At 31.9% G+C, this 14,661-nt stretch overlaps 1 protein-coding gene across 5 annotated transcripts in view; it reads right to left on the bottom strand.

The window, feature by feature from the left end:
- Positions 1 to 3,592: 3,592 nt before the first annotated feature.
- Positions 3,593 to 14,661, bottom strand: part of LOC131846441 (uncharacterized) — a 201,318-nt gene continuing 190,249 nt past the window's right edge. For 4 of the 5 annotated variants that reach the window (XM_059195737.1, XM_059195738.1, XM_059195739.1 and 1 more), the window contains one exon: positions 3,593 to 5,715. In XM_059195737.1, coding sequence (XP_059051720.1) covers positions 5,206 to 5,715 — 510 coding nt within the window. In that variant the 3' untranslated portion in view covers positions 3,593 to 5,205. The remainder of the gene's footprint in view (positions 5,716 to 14,661) is intronic. The other variant, XM_059195742.1, reaches the window with a different exon arrangement.

Below are 14,661 nucleotides of genomic sequence, written 5' to 3'. Positions count from 1 at the left end.
CCCTCGCCCAATTCAAATGGGGATCGAAATTACGGCGGCCTGAGCCGAGTTTCGAACCCCTAGTCCTCAGCATAAAGTCGTATCCGTCAGGCGGGAGTTGGCCTTCAGTCCCTCTATAAGTCTTTCTGCGGGTTTGGTCTACCATCTGCACTCAGCCCCCATCGTCCGGTGAAGCTGTAAAGGCCAACTGTCGCCAACAGTATTAGAGTAGTCCGAAAAAAGAGTTTAATAATCTTTGGTACAGGGACATTATCACCCTGGTACAAAATTTGTACGAGATATTGAGAAACTGTCATTTCTGAGGATTTTTTACTGTAGGCGCAATAATTGTATATTTTATTATGTTTCGAATTTTAGTACACTACAGAAGCTGTTCCATTTTTTAATTATCACTGCAATCCACAGCCGGACCGTAAAGCGTAAGGCACGCCACTGGCTGCGATCTTCAACCTATCTCTTCCAGTTGTTACCTGTAACCCTATGTCGTCGCTCCATCTGGCTGCAGGGCGACCTGCACGACGTTGGGGGGAAGGAGATTGATTGACAGTAATGTGGACTAATATCTATCAGTAGCCCCCATGTCAGGTTGGCCTCCACAGGTTCCCTTTGGAAATATAAAGTTTGGATAAATTCCTGGTGAAATTACCACGATGGGCAAACTGACCTGACAATGCTCATCTTATCCTCCGCCACTAGTGCCCCGCCAACGTAAACCATTAACGCAGGGGGGTGCATCATCCATTATTATCCATAAGACCTACGACACTACGTTTGCCAATTCGCGATCTCTCCACTTAAGAACACCTCTAATCCAGCGAGTAAGAGTTCTGCGACAGATATCAGCATGTTACTGCCACTGCATTTTTTTTAATAGGTATGTAATTTTCATAAAAAATATTACGACTGTTATCCTAGATTAGGTAGGCAGAGACATTGTCAACGTCAAGCGTGACGGTGAACGTAACACTTGTCATGCCCACAATTTGCGGGGTATATGAAATCAAATATGACGGGCTTGCCAACATCTCTCGATTTATGGACAGTATTTTTCATGTCTCACTCAAAAATGATTTAAAAAGCAATAAGTATTTTTCTTTGTTGGTTCGATTCCTCGCACGGTACAAACATTTGTATTCATGATTGTTTGTGTCGGTCTGGGTGCATAATTTGTATGTATATGGTATATGAAAAATAAAAATTTATATTGGTTGTCTAATACCCATAACACTAGCTTTGTTTAGCTTGGGACTAGTTCCATTATTATAATCACATGTTAAATAAAAACAATATAAATATATTTTTCATATATATATATATATAACGAATTTATTATTTTCATATTATTCTTATTAGGTTTAAATGAAATAAAACTAGGTTTGTTCTATATTTGTAGATTCATTTTATTTGTCAGTATATGAGGCTGTAAAAAATTATTGTCTAAAAGTTTCGATCAATCTTTTGGTGAAACTACGCAGGTAGGTAAAAATGTGATCAAATTCTACTTTAGAACCATTCAAGTATAGCTTACGACATCACATAACATTATACAAATTTTAATGTACACTGTAAATGCACTGTAAACACAAATGTCTCAAATATAATCATCCATTATTTATATTATTGTAAATGTATCGAAATTAATTTATAATACTGAATTGACTCATCTAGTCCATCTTGTATAAATATATATATATATAACTGTAACAGAGCAGGATTTTTATATTTAGTTTATTTAATCTTTTGATTACATTTTGACTGATTTGTTTACAAAATTATTTTGAATATTACGACAAACAGCTTAAGCAAAACCGTATATAATGATGCTTGTGCAGTATTTTTTTTACGTAAAATTAAATCTGCGCCATTTGAAACCATAGACAATGAAGTTTGTGCAGTAAGTGATTTTACACTTAAAATATGAAAATTCCACAAGTCACACACTTGAAAAATTTTGCTCAAGTTATTTGCTGGTACACAATTGTCGGATTTTACGAAAAACAAATAATAATAGCATTGAAAGTAAAGAAATGCTGCATTCGATCGGTAGGTAAAGCCAGGCGGGCTGATAGTTGTATGGCACATGTATAAATAAGATAAACTTACGATTCATATTTTTACACCGTCACTAGAGTGCTTCGCAAACTCAAATTATTACAAAATGATCGTTTGGTATAATTGTCGACATAGCCATTAGTATAGTTTCGAATAAGTTCTTTTCGTATAACATTAAAATGTTTGTTTATAATTCTAAGAGCTTCATTCCTTAATGCATGCTTGTCTTTAAAAAAAGATATTTAAAAAAAAATTTTTTTTTAATTTGAATTGTTTGATTACTATTCTTTTACATTCAGTTATTGCTATAAGATAAATAATATGAATTTGCTACCACTGCGCCTTTCTAAAAGCTTGCCTGTACCACTTTATTGGGGTAACCAAATTAGTGGTCAACATTGCCTATTGTCATTACAACTTATTTATAAAACTACAAAACTAGATACTGTAAAGGATCCACATTAACAATGCCAAAATACTGTTTCTACACTAACATAAAGATCGATTTGCATTAATTTAGTATAGAATAACGAGTCAAATCTATATATATCCGCGTTTCTAATAATTTATTGCACAAAAGAGACAAAAAATCTATACGCTTTTAAAATACTAAGTAATAGGTATATAGGAGTGCGTTGACCAATATTATGGATATTGGTTTCACTAAATGCTACTCGAGCGTCGATTTATTGTCGCTTTCGTTGAACAACTAAAATACATAAATACATACATAAATAATTTCTAAATAACATCCGTCTAACATACGTAGGTACATTCATAAAGCTTGCAGAATGAATATATTCACGAAACTCTTAGCCACATTGTCAGTGAATATAACTGGTCAGCGCTGTCGTAGTATTATTAAATATACATATGTAATAATTGTTATTTATAAATTATATAATGCATCACAGTGAGTATTTTATATTTGTTTTTATTAATAGCAATAAGCATAATAATAATTATACGAAAATTGCACCACTCTATGACAAAATTTCGCGCCACAGACAATTAAACTTGCACAGTAGGCGATGTATGCGTGTAATTATTTGTACTCGATAATTTGAAATAACTATGTAGATAAATATATTTATTAGAATGTGAAATCAAACATATTTTTGAATATAAATAGTTATATAATTAAATAAGTATTTCCGTATTTATTATGCAAAACTCTATTTTATTTTTACTAAAAGCGAATAGTGCCAATTTGATGGTTCAATTATGGTAAAAAAAATATGGTAACACATATTACATTTATAGATAATAGATTTTTTTAAATAATATGTTCAGATTATAGATAAAGAATAGTGTTGTCCTTTGTCAATAATAAAATTGTACCAAAGATATCATAGTTCGTAGAAATTTTAGTAAAATAATGTAACAGATACATAAAGAATACAGAGCAAATCTTCTTTTTGATAATTACTTGATCAGTGGAAATGGTTATTCAGTAACAATGTGACAAGAGCTCCTGTAACAATATATACGCACATATTAAAATGCGAGGGATATCGAATATGTAGAATGTAATCGTGTATACATCATATATCCAATCGAATATTTGCAAATGCATTCATACATTCCATACAAACTGCATACAGAGCACATATTTTTACCGAACGGACTTATATTTATAATACAAATATAATTGGCTCACTAAAAATAACAAGCGTATGAAATCCTACATATCTACATTCGGTTGGAACTAAAGGGAGAAGAGAATAAAAAAAAACATCAACTAAAACGTTAACAAAATACACTTTCTCTATGGAAAATAAATAAATTTACAAATTAGATACACGTTTTAAAACTACTTACTAATAGTCACTTCTCTGATGTTAGTTATTATCACTACTCCGTATTTGGACAATTTAGAGGCGAGTGGTCGAGATTTTAATGCATCGTTTACGCAATTTTTCTCTCCAGTTTTTACTTTTTTATTCTAGAGTCTTAACCATTGGAACGAAGACCACACGCCTCAATCTGACACCGTAGCATATACAGAAGCATGCCGTTACGCCGCATTATACTTTATCCTATCGTACCCTAGACCGAAACCAACATAAACTACATTACTCAGTCCAATTCTCAGTCATATTCTTATGAAATTACACCTCAACACGTTCAATCTAAGTACAAAAGCTTCCCAAATATCCAGATCGTGACAATCCAACGCATTCATATGCAAATTGATACATATTGGAGCTATAAAATATTTAAACTAATTTCGTTATTAATATTCGTGTTCACTACGGGCCTATCAAAGGAATTAAAGTGATAATTTCTTAATTTGAATATGCTCTTGAGAGGGCACTTTGTAAACTTGGAAAATTACGGGCGTTTAAGATTTTTGGGGACGATAAATGCTATTTCGTTTGTAACGGAACCGAAGTCTTCTATCGGATCCATTAACGAATCACTTAGACGTAATTAAATAGAAATCTTAGGAGACGATCAACAAATGGATTCGATACACTAATAACAAATATAGTGCCATCCGATATTATAGTCCATTTGGCTTTTATTGGGAATTAAAGAATCAAATAAAATGAAGACTGAACGGTACCGAAGCGATTGAATTGTCACGAACAGGAATGCTTCGCAAAATATCTAACACAGTTCCACCTTACCTATCGATAATCACAACTCATTTTATAAATTTCATTCGATAATTGATTATCGATTAATAAGTTAGCAATATCTACATTAATAATTTCATGATACAGTAACTAAGACAATTGGAATCTTGCCAATAAACCTATATTTTTAAAGCGAACTAGGAATATAAATTGAGATAGATGATTTCAGCAGCTTTGGTAGAATAATATAATTTCGTTAATTGCTTTATTTAAGGCTCAAGCGCCGTTTGTTCTTAACATGACTCGTAACAGTTGAGTATTTAAGTATCACAACAACAGAAGAAAAAAGTGAGTTTTCGCAACCGATCAAGAGGAAAAACGACCAAGTCACTGGAACCGCCACCCTTATAAGAGAGCAATGCAATGCTATGTCTTCGAGTGCTGATGCTTCGAGCTTGGCTCTCGTTCTATGCACTGTACAGGAATGATATAGAGATTCAAACGCGTGTAAGCGTGGAACGGTGTTAGTGAGACAGCGCAACGGCAGCCCCGACCGCGACTAAGGAGCGACTCAGGCGCGCCCGATCGCCTCCTGCGCGGTCGCTGAACGAAAAAACTCGACATCCGTCGTCGACATCGTCGACATAGTTGACTCGTCCCAGCTGACCTCGGTCGTCGTCGTCGTACCGTTCTCGTGTTTTCTCCGCGCCTTCGGATGTCGCTGTTTCTTTTTAGGATTGTTAGCTTTCTTGTGCTTACGTTTATGCCTCAGATTCTGCTTCTGTATTCGTTGCATGCAGTTTCTGTGTCTCGGTGGGGGCCTTTTCATCAGTTTTCCTCTGTGTCGTCGTGGTGGGCATTGTGTCGATTTGTGTCCATGTCCGTCCGATTTTCTAGTTAATGTCAGCGCATACGTCGACAGGTTCCCGAGCTGTCGACTCATCGGTATCTGCGTCCGCCTCGCCTTTCCTCGATTGTCTAGCGCCAAGAATGTCTTCTTCCCGTTTCGTATTCGCGAATATGTGTTATAATTGTTTTCTTCTAAATGCTCTTGGAACAAGCAGTCGTCCGAGAGATCCTTCTGAAACAATAGAGAGGGTAATGATTAGCAATTTTTAAATATACATCAAAAGCACAGTTCTTGGAAAATGGATTGAACAAAACCATAGTCAATGTAGTTAGTGCTGTACTCATTACAAGCACTTTTGAACAGTCATATTTTGATCCTACCACTCATTCGGAATGCAGATTCATCACAAGAAGAATGAGCAAGAAACTTGTGTGTTGCTCTTTGAATAGATGTCTTTTTTATATAATAATTACAGTATAACAAGTAAGAGGCATGCGATAATCAATATAGAAGTCGCTACGCAGTCATTAGTGTAATCAGGTAGTATTGTCAGTGCTATGGGTTTTAAGTTTTTCTATAAAAACATTATTGGCGTTAACGAATTCTTCAATTTTATAGTAAGCTTTTTTGCATTTAAATCTTTTTTCAGGCAGATTTATAACAGACTCTGGTATTTTGTTGTAAAACCTTACGCAATTGCCATAAAACGAATTACTAACTTTAGTTAAACGACATTTAGGTAAAATCAGTTTGTTATTGTTGCGTAAGTTTTTATTAGTGTAGTCACTAACTCTTTTGAAATTCTCTATATTCTTCCTGACATACATGATATTTTCAGAAATGTATTGAGAAGCAACGGTGAGGATATTTGATTTTTTAAAGCACTCTCGTAAAGACTCCCTGGAACCCATACTATAAATGGATAAATATTTTTTTGTCTAATAATATATGCCAAACCATATATATAACATAAAATATTAAATTGTATATATGATTACAATGTTTATGGTGTGATACTTCCCATTTAGCAATACAACACCACCCAGATGGCTCCGTTACATTTATAATAACCATGTATTTTCTCTCTCCAATGAATTGGCTATTTTCTTCATAAATATGTATAAGCGCCCGTAAGCTATACTAATGCATCTTAAATTGTCGCAAGAGTGAACATTAGCGATTGAACATTAAATTCAATCTGCGATGGGCAGTGTCGTACATCGGCTGAAAATTATAACCCGACTGATTTATGAAGACGGCAATTTGTTATCGTAACTAAATAACTAAGTACATTTATATCTAGGTGACTTAAACGAGGCTTGTGGATCTTGTTAGATTAGTAATAGTGTTTAAAACAAGTCAGAACAATGCAACGACAAACAGATAAAACGTAATTGCATTTATAAAGTCAAATCATTGTTTCAAGATGTTTGACAAAATCGGTCCAGTCATTTCAGAGATTAGCAAAAACAATCAGACGAACATTTTTTATTTTATTTTACTGCCGAATATACTTTCATATGCATTTATTGCAAAGTTGGTAATTGGAAAGTATAAACAGACACTAAAAACAAAACTAACTAACGCTTTAATTTATTTTATAGATTAGACGCGTAAGTATAATAAAACATTTACCAATACGATACGTTTGATACAGCGTCGGAATATCGGTAAATCGAAATAATATCACCACGGTAAATATCTGTAAACATCCGTGTGAAATAAATACATTTATTTATAGTACAAGTGTAAATCTTCTGTATAATGTCAAGTTTAATTTGCTAGAAGTTCACAAATAGAGCTAATTTATTATCACAGAATCAGAGATAGTGATCATGTTTGTGTCAACATTAAAATAGTTCACTAAAATTAATTAAGTTACCGCCATTATTAACACATTTTTGTTAAATCAGATCACGATATATGCCTATCGTAAATCTTAATTGCTGACAATTAATTTAAATATATAATGAAGTTAACACGGCTGTAATACCTTATAAGGGTACCAATGAATTAATGCGTGAAATATTCATAACATTTCTACGTATAGACAATGTTCAAAACAGTTTCAACATACTATTTAATCAATTATACTAATTACCAAATATATTGATGCAATATTTTACTGGGAGTACTGGGACTAATTTGGGATTGGATGGCGCTGTGTGTGTTGTCCTGAGATTATTATTCTTATAATATAAATTAGAGTACTGTATCATAGATATATCAACTGACCATAGACTATAGACGTATATAGATATATTTCGCAAGGATATGATATTTAATCTGCCGTACATGGTAGGTTATATTTAACGAGGATTTAAAGGACCACTAACATTCTAGCTACGATTGCATGCCCGCAGGAAATGCACTAATCGTTAGATGTTACCATTTGCTAAAAACATGGTTTAGCTCTGTTATAAATTAAAGCACGTAGCGGTAGTGTACTAGCCAAGTTCGAATTGAAACGTTGTAGCGAATAATCTATACAAATAAATAAACTGGACCGATTTTGATGGGACTTTCACTAGTAGATGCTAATATTATAAGGAGAAACTTAGAATCAACAAAAAAAAATAGTTAATATTTATGCGGACAGTGTCTTGGGTAAGAACTAGTCAAGAATATATTCAATTTAAAGCTGGGTAAAAATAGATATACTTAAATAATATCTATTACATATTATCAGTGATACAAAATTATTCAGTGATGAAACCTAACCATAATAAAATATATATATATGTATATATCATAAAATAATAAAAAAAGTGACTAGCAGTGCCCGCGGTTTCAGCCGCATGAAATTTATAACCCGTTATATATGAGCTATATTACTATAAAGTATTACTAAAATTCGTTTAGTAATTTTCACGTGAAGGATTAATAAACATCCATCCATCCATCCATCCATACTCACAAACTTTCGCGTTTACAATATTAGTAAGATATCAAATTGAATTGTTTTAACTTGGGCCTTGTATTACTACTTGTATTTAGTTGTGCGTGCCACCCGCAGAGTTATACGGACGGGTATATTCCCCACAGCCATTTTAAGCCAATTTTATTGTCAAAGGTATAATTTTTAGTTATATACATATAAAAAATGAGATACTTAGTATATATTATTTATATTTGGTTCATATAGATATATAAATTATGTGATTTTGTTAAGAAATCAGTCGTCGTATAAATACACCTATCCATCTATTTATCAATACTCACAAACTTTCTAGTTTATAGTATAATAATAATAAGAGGGGAGATGAGATTTATTTTTAAGTTTAAGAAATAATAATAAAAGCAAAAATCCAGCAAAAGATGAGAGAGTGAGATGATAGTGAGGTTAATAATAATGTTTAATTACCGATGTTTCTAAGGACTGTATTTTTAATATATTTTAATTTTAGTTTTAAGACAAACTACGGTCGTTGATGGTAAAGATATATATTTCAAATTGACAATAAAAATGGAACGAAACATAAGATATTTAAATATATATATAAAAAAATATAATTATCATATAAAAAGGTGCGTTATGCACAATAATAATATAATAATAATAACAGTCCTGTAAACAATATTTAAAAATACAATTGTGTAAGCATGTGACTTGGTGATATAAGTCCGTCCTTGTGATCACTATAAAATAACCGATATATGTATATTGTGAAACTGTGGAAATAATAATAAACTTTTATTAGCCAATCAAACACTTTTACATTTAATACCCAGTATGAATAAGATTATATTAATATGAATATAGAAAATAATAACCGTGGACAAGTCACACGGCGCCATCTAGTTCCAAACTAAGCAGAGCTTGTGTTAAATTAGAAATCAATTAGTAACTGATAGAATTACTTAAATACACATATATAAAAACCTAAAACAATGCAAACAATTTATACTTATGAATATTGTAGCGAACTTCTTGATAGGTTTTTTATACTACTTATAAACTTTATAATAATATTCTTTGACATATTCTTTATTGTTACTTTCTATTATATATCGCTGTCATACTAGTCGCATTTTATTTAATCTCCGTATTTTCCTCATTAAAACCCTCAGCACCTCTCACTCATCAGACACATTTGATACCTCCGCTTCAAATATAATATTTTAACTTATGATACGTTTGCACCGTGCGAGATATCAAACCCCCGTCCCTCGGAAGTAAACTTATGTGCTAAACCGATAGACAACCGAGGCCGTTAAAATAAATTAATAAAAAGGTTTTAATAATTATGTGTTGACAACAAAAAAATCATCAAAATCCGTTCTGTAGTTTTTGCGTGAAAGAGTAACAAACATCCATACATACTCACAAACTTTCGCGTTCATAATATCAGTAAGATTATAGCTAACACAGTAAAATAATCGTTGCATCACAGATAACTGTACCTTCTGTTAATCATAGAAGCCTTGATTACAAACGGAATGGAATGTCCGGTTTAACTGCGATTTTGTAAGATATACCAAGAAATTATGTTATAATATATTTTATAGTATATAATTACTCTGATATTTAACGCCTAATTACCTAGTTATCACTTGACTCAGAATTTAAACTACAGTTAATAATTGCAAATAATCGTTAAACACTACGTGAAACATAGGCAGTGGGTGGCGCGAAAAATAGAGGTAGGTATATATCCAGGTCGACCTTCACGCGGTCACCCTATAACAGTTAATAATCACAAATAATCGTTAAACGGTACGTGAAACATAGGCAGTGTTCGGGGCAAAGAATAGTAGTAAGTACTACTAGCTCCATTGCTAGAAATGTTAGGCCGACCTCCACCAGGTCAGCCCACAGTATTATTATAGAATGTAAATGTATTTGTATCCTTATTGATTTTTACTTAAATGTATTTTTAATATCTGTGTATACAAAAAGTTTAACTTAGAAAATAATTTAACAACGGTTGTTGAAGGCCTTCGAGTTTTACAATGATGTTACCGTAGTATTTAATTTTAATTATGTTTATCTTATCAAAAAAACCATTAGACCCCATTTCTAGTAATAGGTACAGGACCGTCTTTAGTGAAGTTGGTTCATAGCGTGGTGTGATGTGAATTGGGCGCGATAACAAATAGAGATCGATTTATTTGATACGAATTATCGATAAATCTGAATTTATTTATTAAACGAATCAAAATATGTTTATTCTTGTAGGTCTATTATGATTTATATATATGTCAAACCTACCGTCCGTTCGGAATGCTTTCGAGATGAGAAGAACTGACAAGAAACAGCTCGTAATCTTTTTAAATGTTGTTTACAATAATACAAATTCATTTTTAAATTCTAATTTGGGACAATAGAGTGATCACCAGCACATGCTATTGAATTTTGTCTAAAGCAAATAGTGCAATCAGTGTTCGTAGCTCGAAGAGAACAGTCCTCATAACTCTTTTATTGATTTTTTTTATTATACAAACAGTTTTACAATGTAGTTAGTATTTAAGTAAATAAATATGGATGAATAATAGCAAAATCAATACAGATATCTACCGGTTACTAATAAATATAATATATAATGTTAGGAATTAGATTTATTATAAAGACAAATAATATGCATAATAAAATAAATAAATCTAATTTTTAACTCGAATTAATTTTATGCCAATTATATGTCCAATGAGATTACAAATCATATTAAAATAACTATCTATTTATATATGTATGTTATAAATTTTAAATCAGCTTTACATATAGTTATGTAGGTTCCGAGCTGTTGCAAATAATTATTCTATTAACTAATTAATTACTACGTAATATAACATAACATAATAAGATATTGCTCATTGTACTTGTAAAAATTTGGAGAGAGGATTTAGTGGATCAAACAATACTCGTGCTAGACTATGACCTCATGACACCCGTAACGCGCACTGAGAGGAATTTCGCGTAAAGATGGATAGACTATGTCATTCAATATCGATATATGTATCGACGAATATTAAACTAAATCATAATATTTATTACATTGCTATGCAAAATCTACGTATCTCGTAATAGGATTATTCTAATCCCCAACGATATGCAAATATTTATTCTCATAATATTTACATATATTTTCCAGTGAATAAATCGTGCCAACCTTCCAGGTCAAATATCTTACCGTCTCCCTACATCGATAGATCTGCGTCTATCGATAAGATTATACACGGCACTAGTTTGAGGGTTATCGATTCCGATCTTTATGGACTAAAAATAAATTGATACAGAAAATCATTCGATTCCTGGCCCTTGTAAAGGACTCAATATGACGGAATTAAATTTTAGTATCCCTGCCATGGACATGTTCGTCCTCACGCGTCAATAGGATGTCTCTAGTGAAATAAAATCACAAATACCAATGTTTTTGTTTGTTTATTTTACGTAGACAGAGATGTATGCAATGCTTTTGAAGTCTCCGTGAGTAAAACAGAACTTGAAATATTTATTAAAATAAAGAAAATCGATATCGATTTAAATATTCATAATTTGATAGAAAAGCTGTTGGCATTAAGCATTTGTTTGCTTGTAACATTCAAAGTAAATTTTTAATAATGGTTGATATACAATTAAATATTCCTAGAAGTTAATAATATCGTATCGTTTATCCATAATAATAATTTCAGTAAATATTATTTAATTATATTTTTATACTTAGAAATTATTTGGTAACAATTTACACAAAGTTATTTTTGTATAAATTTAGCTTTTTTCTATCGATTGCAATTTTAGAATCGACAGCGTTTACTCGATAATGATTATATCATTCTAATTTTCTCTCATTTATTGTTTGTTTTTTTAATAAAATATATGAGGATGGAAATATATGAAAATATAATGAGAATAAATACGAATATGGAATAATAGCATGGCAATGAATTATTACAGTTGTTATATTAGATTAGTCAAAAAAAATGGCGGCAAATTAATTTAATCAAATCATAGACTACGTATGCGGAATTTCTCGTTTTACCAAATAAAAATATTACAACGCAAATAATTTCACATTAAATACTCAAGTTGTACCTTTTAAAAAAATAACAAGTAGCAACCTATATTTATGCTCACAATGTTGTGGATACCTGTGGATATGTAAAAGTTACAACGACAGTTAACTTGTCTATGACTATATTTTTCATTGAACGCTTAAATTGTGGGGGGCAGGAAATAAATCTGCCCCGCTAGGCCACTGTAATTGACATGTTTATTGCTGAATAAATAACTCGGGATGCGCGTAAATTAGAATCCAAAGCGGCTTTCTAATTTAGCATTTACATTGCATTTCTGTTATCCGATTTCAAACGGTCCGATTTTGGACTATTCTGTCCTCAATTGTGGCGGTAAAATTATGTATTATTAATATTACTTACTGGACTATTATGGAAAAATTTGGACTGATAAAAAAGTGTAAGGACTTAATTAATTTGTTAAAGACTTCGTATTTATCTTAATTTTGCTGTACAATAAAATGTTATGGATATAAAAACCAATAATTTAAATACAAATTCAAGAAAAGAAGGTTATCATATTAAAATATTAACTTATGACAATGGATACAATAACCTTCACAAGCTAAGTATAACTAAATTGTAGTATATCGACTACGTTTGAAGATGAATTAAGATACGATAAGTAAGATAATATATCCAAATAAAACACTATACCAACTCACCTGGCCAACGTGTTATAGCTGATTAAGTCCTCTAACAATAAGAGAATGATGTTCGTTGTACTTAAAGTACTTACTCTGTTTTATACCATATGAAACAATCAAGTGGCGTAATTAAGCAATAAAAACGGTAAGTAGTAAAGATGTATAACATCGTTTCCTGAACAGGTCTGTCCGATACAAAAATAAAAAAGAAATCAGATTGGCGGCGGCGCCCGAACGTGACAGTTTCACAGGGTCGAGGGCGACCGCAGATTGTTAATATTTCCAAGAAGCACGGAGCGATCAGTAAAAAGATCGATGTGATTAAACTGCGTCAATTCCGAGTATTTTGATGGGATTCCATCAACCTTCTAGAATAGTTCGGCGCTTCAGATCGTGGGCCTGTCGTCTGTGAATCTACTTAGTGTTAATTTATGCATACGCGGCAGATCTTTAGCTTCTATTTGAAGACTGCTTGTGGTTTCCATGACCTAAACTAATATTAATTTATTGTTTATCTACTTGTTTATAAAATTAATATAATGTACATACAAATAGGAATGAAAATATGCATTATATATAATTGTAATTCGAGATTTAAATCTGTTACGATCAATATATGACAGAATGTTGCTAATATTATAAACGTGAAAGTTTGTGAGTATGGATGTATGAATGAGTGTTAGTTACTGTTTCACGCAAAAACTACTTAACGGATTTTGATGAAACTTTACAGTAATATAGCTTATACATCAGAATAACAAATAGGCTATAAACACGCGGATGCAACCGCGGGCACAACTAGTTATTCCATAAACGCCCCAACTAAAAACGCTGCCTATTTTGATAAAATAAATTCGAATTTAAGAAAGACGGGAAGATTATTCTAGACTATAATTATATCAGTTTCTTAGATCAAATAATAGACCTAACATTATACCACCGTATAATAAAGTTGTTAGGCTAATGTCCAAAACCTAGTAATTACGCATACTTTTTATGTGTGCCATATCAGATTTTAATTATGATTAACAAAATTATATACTTATCTCTCTGTCGATGTTTATTTATTTTATATACCTATCTCTTTCTATCAATGATGTTTGTTTATTTTTTAATTGCACTCGACTGTAATTGGTTGTTCCTAATATATATTTATTACTGCATGTATGAAATAGTCGACAGATTTTATTTGAATTATTAATTGCCCTGTTATTCTGGTCTGGGTGTTTTCTAAGTATAGTATGAATGCAATGCAGTTTAGCACACTGCTTTACTTCTAGCAGTCGTGGGTTCGATTCCTCGCACGATCGATCTCCGTTAGAATTGGACGGGAGATCGGTCGGAGGGGGCTAAGAGTAGTCTAGGTGCTTTCTATGTATATTTGTATTTACAAAAAATATGTATTTAAGTCATTTCATCAGTTATCTAGTACGCGTAACACAAGCTTTAGGTAGCTTAACTTTCAAAATATTTTTTTGGAAAATTAATATAGCCTATGTCTAACTTGGTGACATCATCT

Source organism: Achroia grisella, unplaced genomic scaffold (genome assembly GCF_030625045.1).
Source record: "Achroia grisella isolate CSIRO2021 unplaced genomic scaffold, CSIRO_AGI_Agris_v1 utg511, whole genome shotgun sequence".
NCBI classification, from domain to species: domain Eukaryota; kingdom Metazoa; phylum Arthropoda; class Insecta; order Lepidoptera; family Pyralidae; genus Achroia; species Achroia grisella.
Note: the sequence above shows the minus strand (reverse complement) of the source record. Positions and strands in the feature narration are given on the sequence as shown.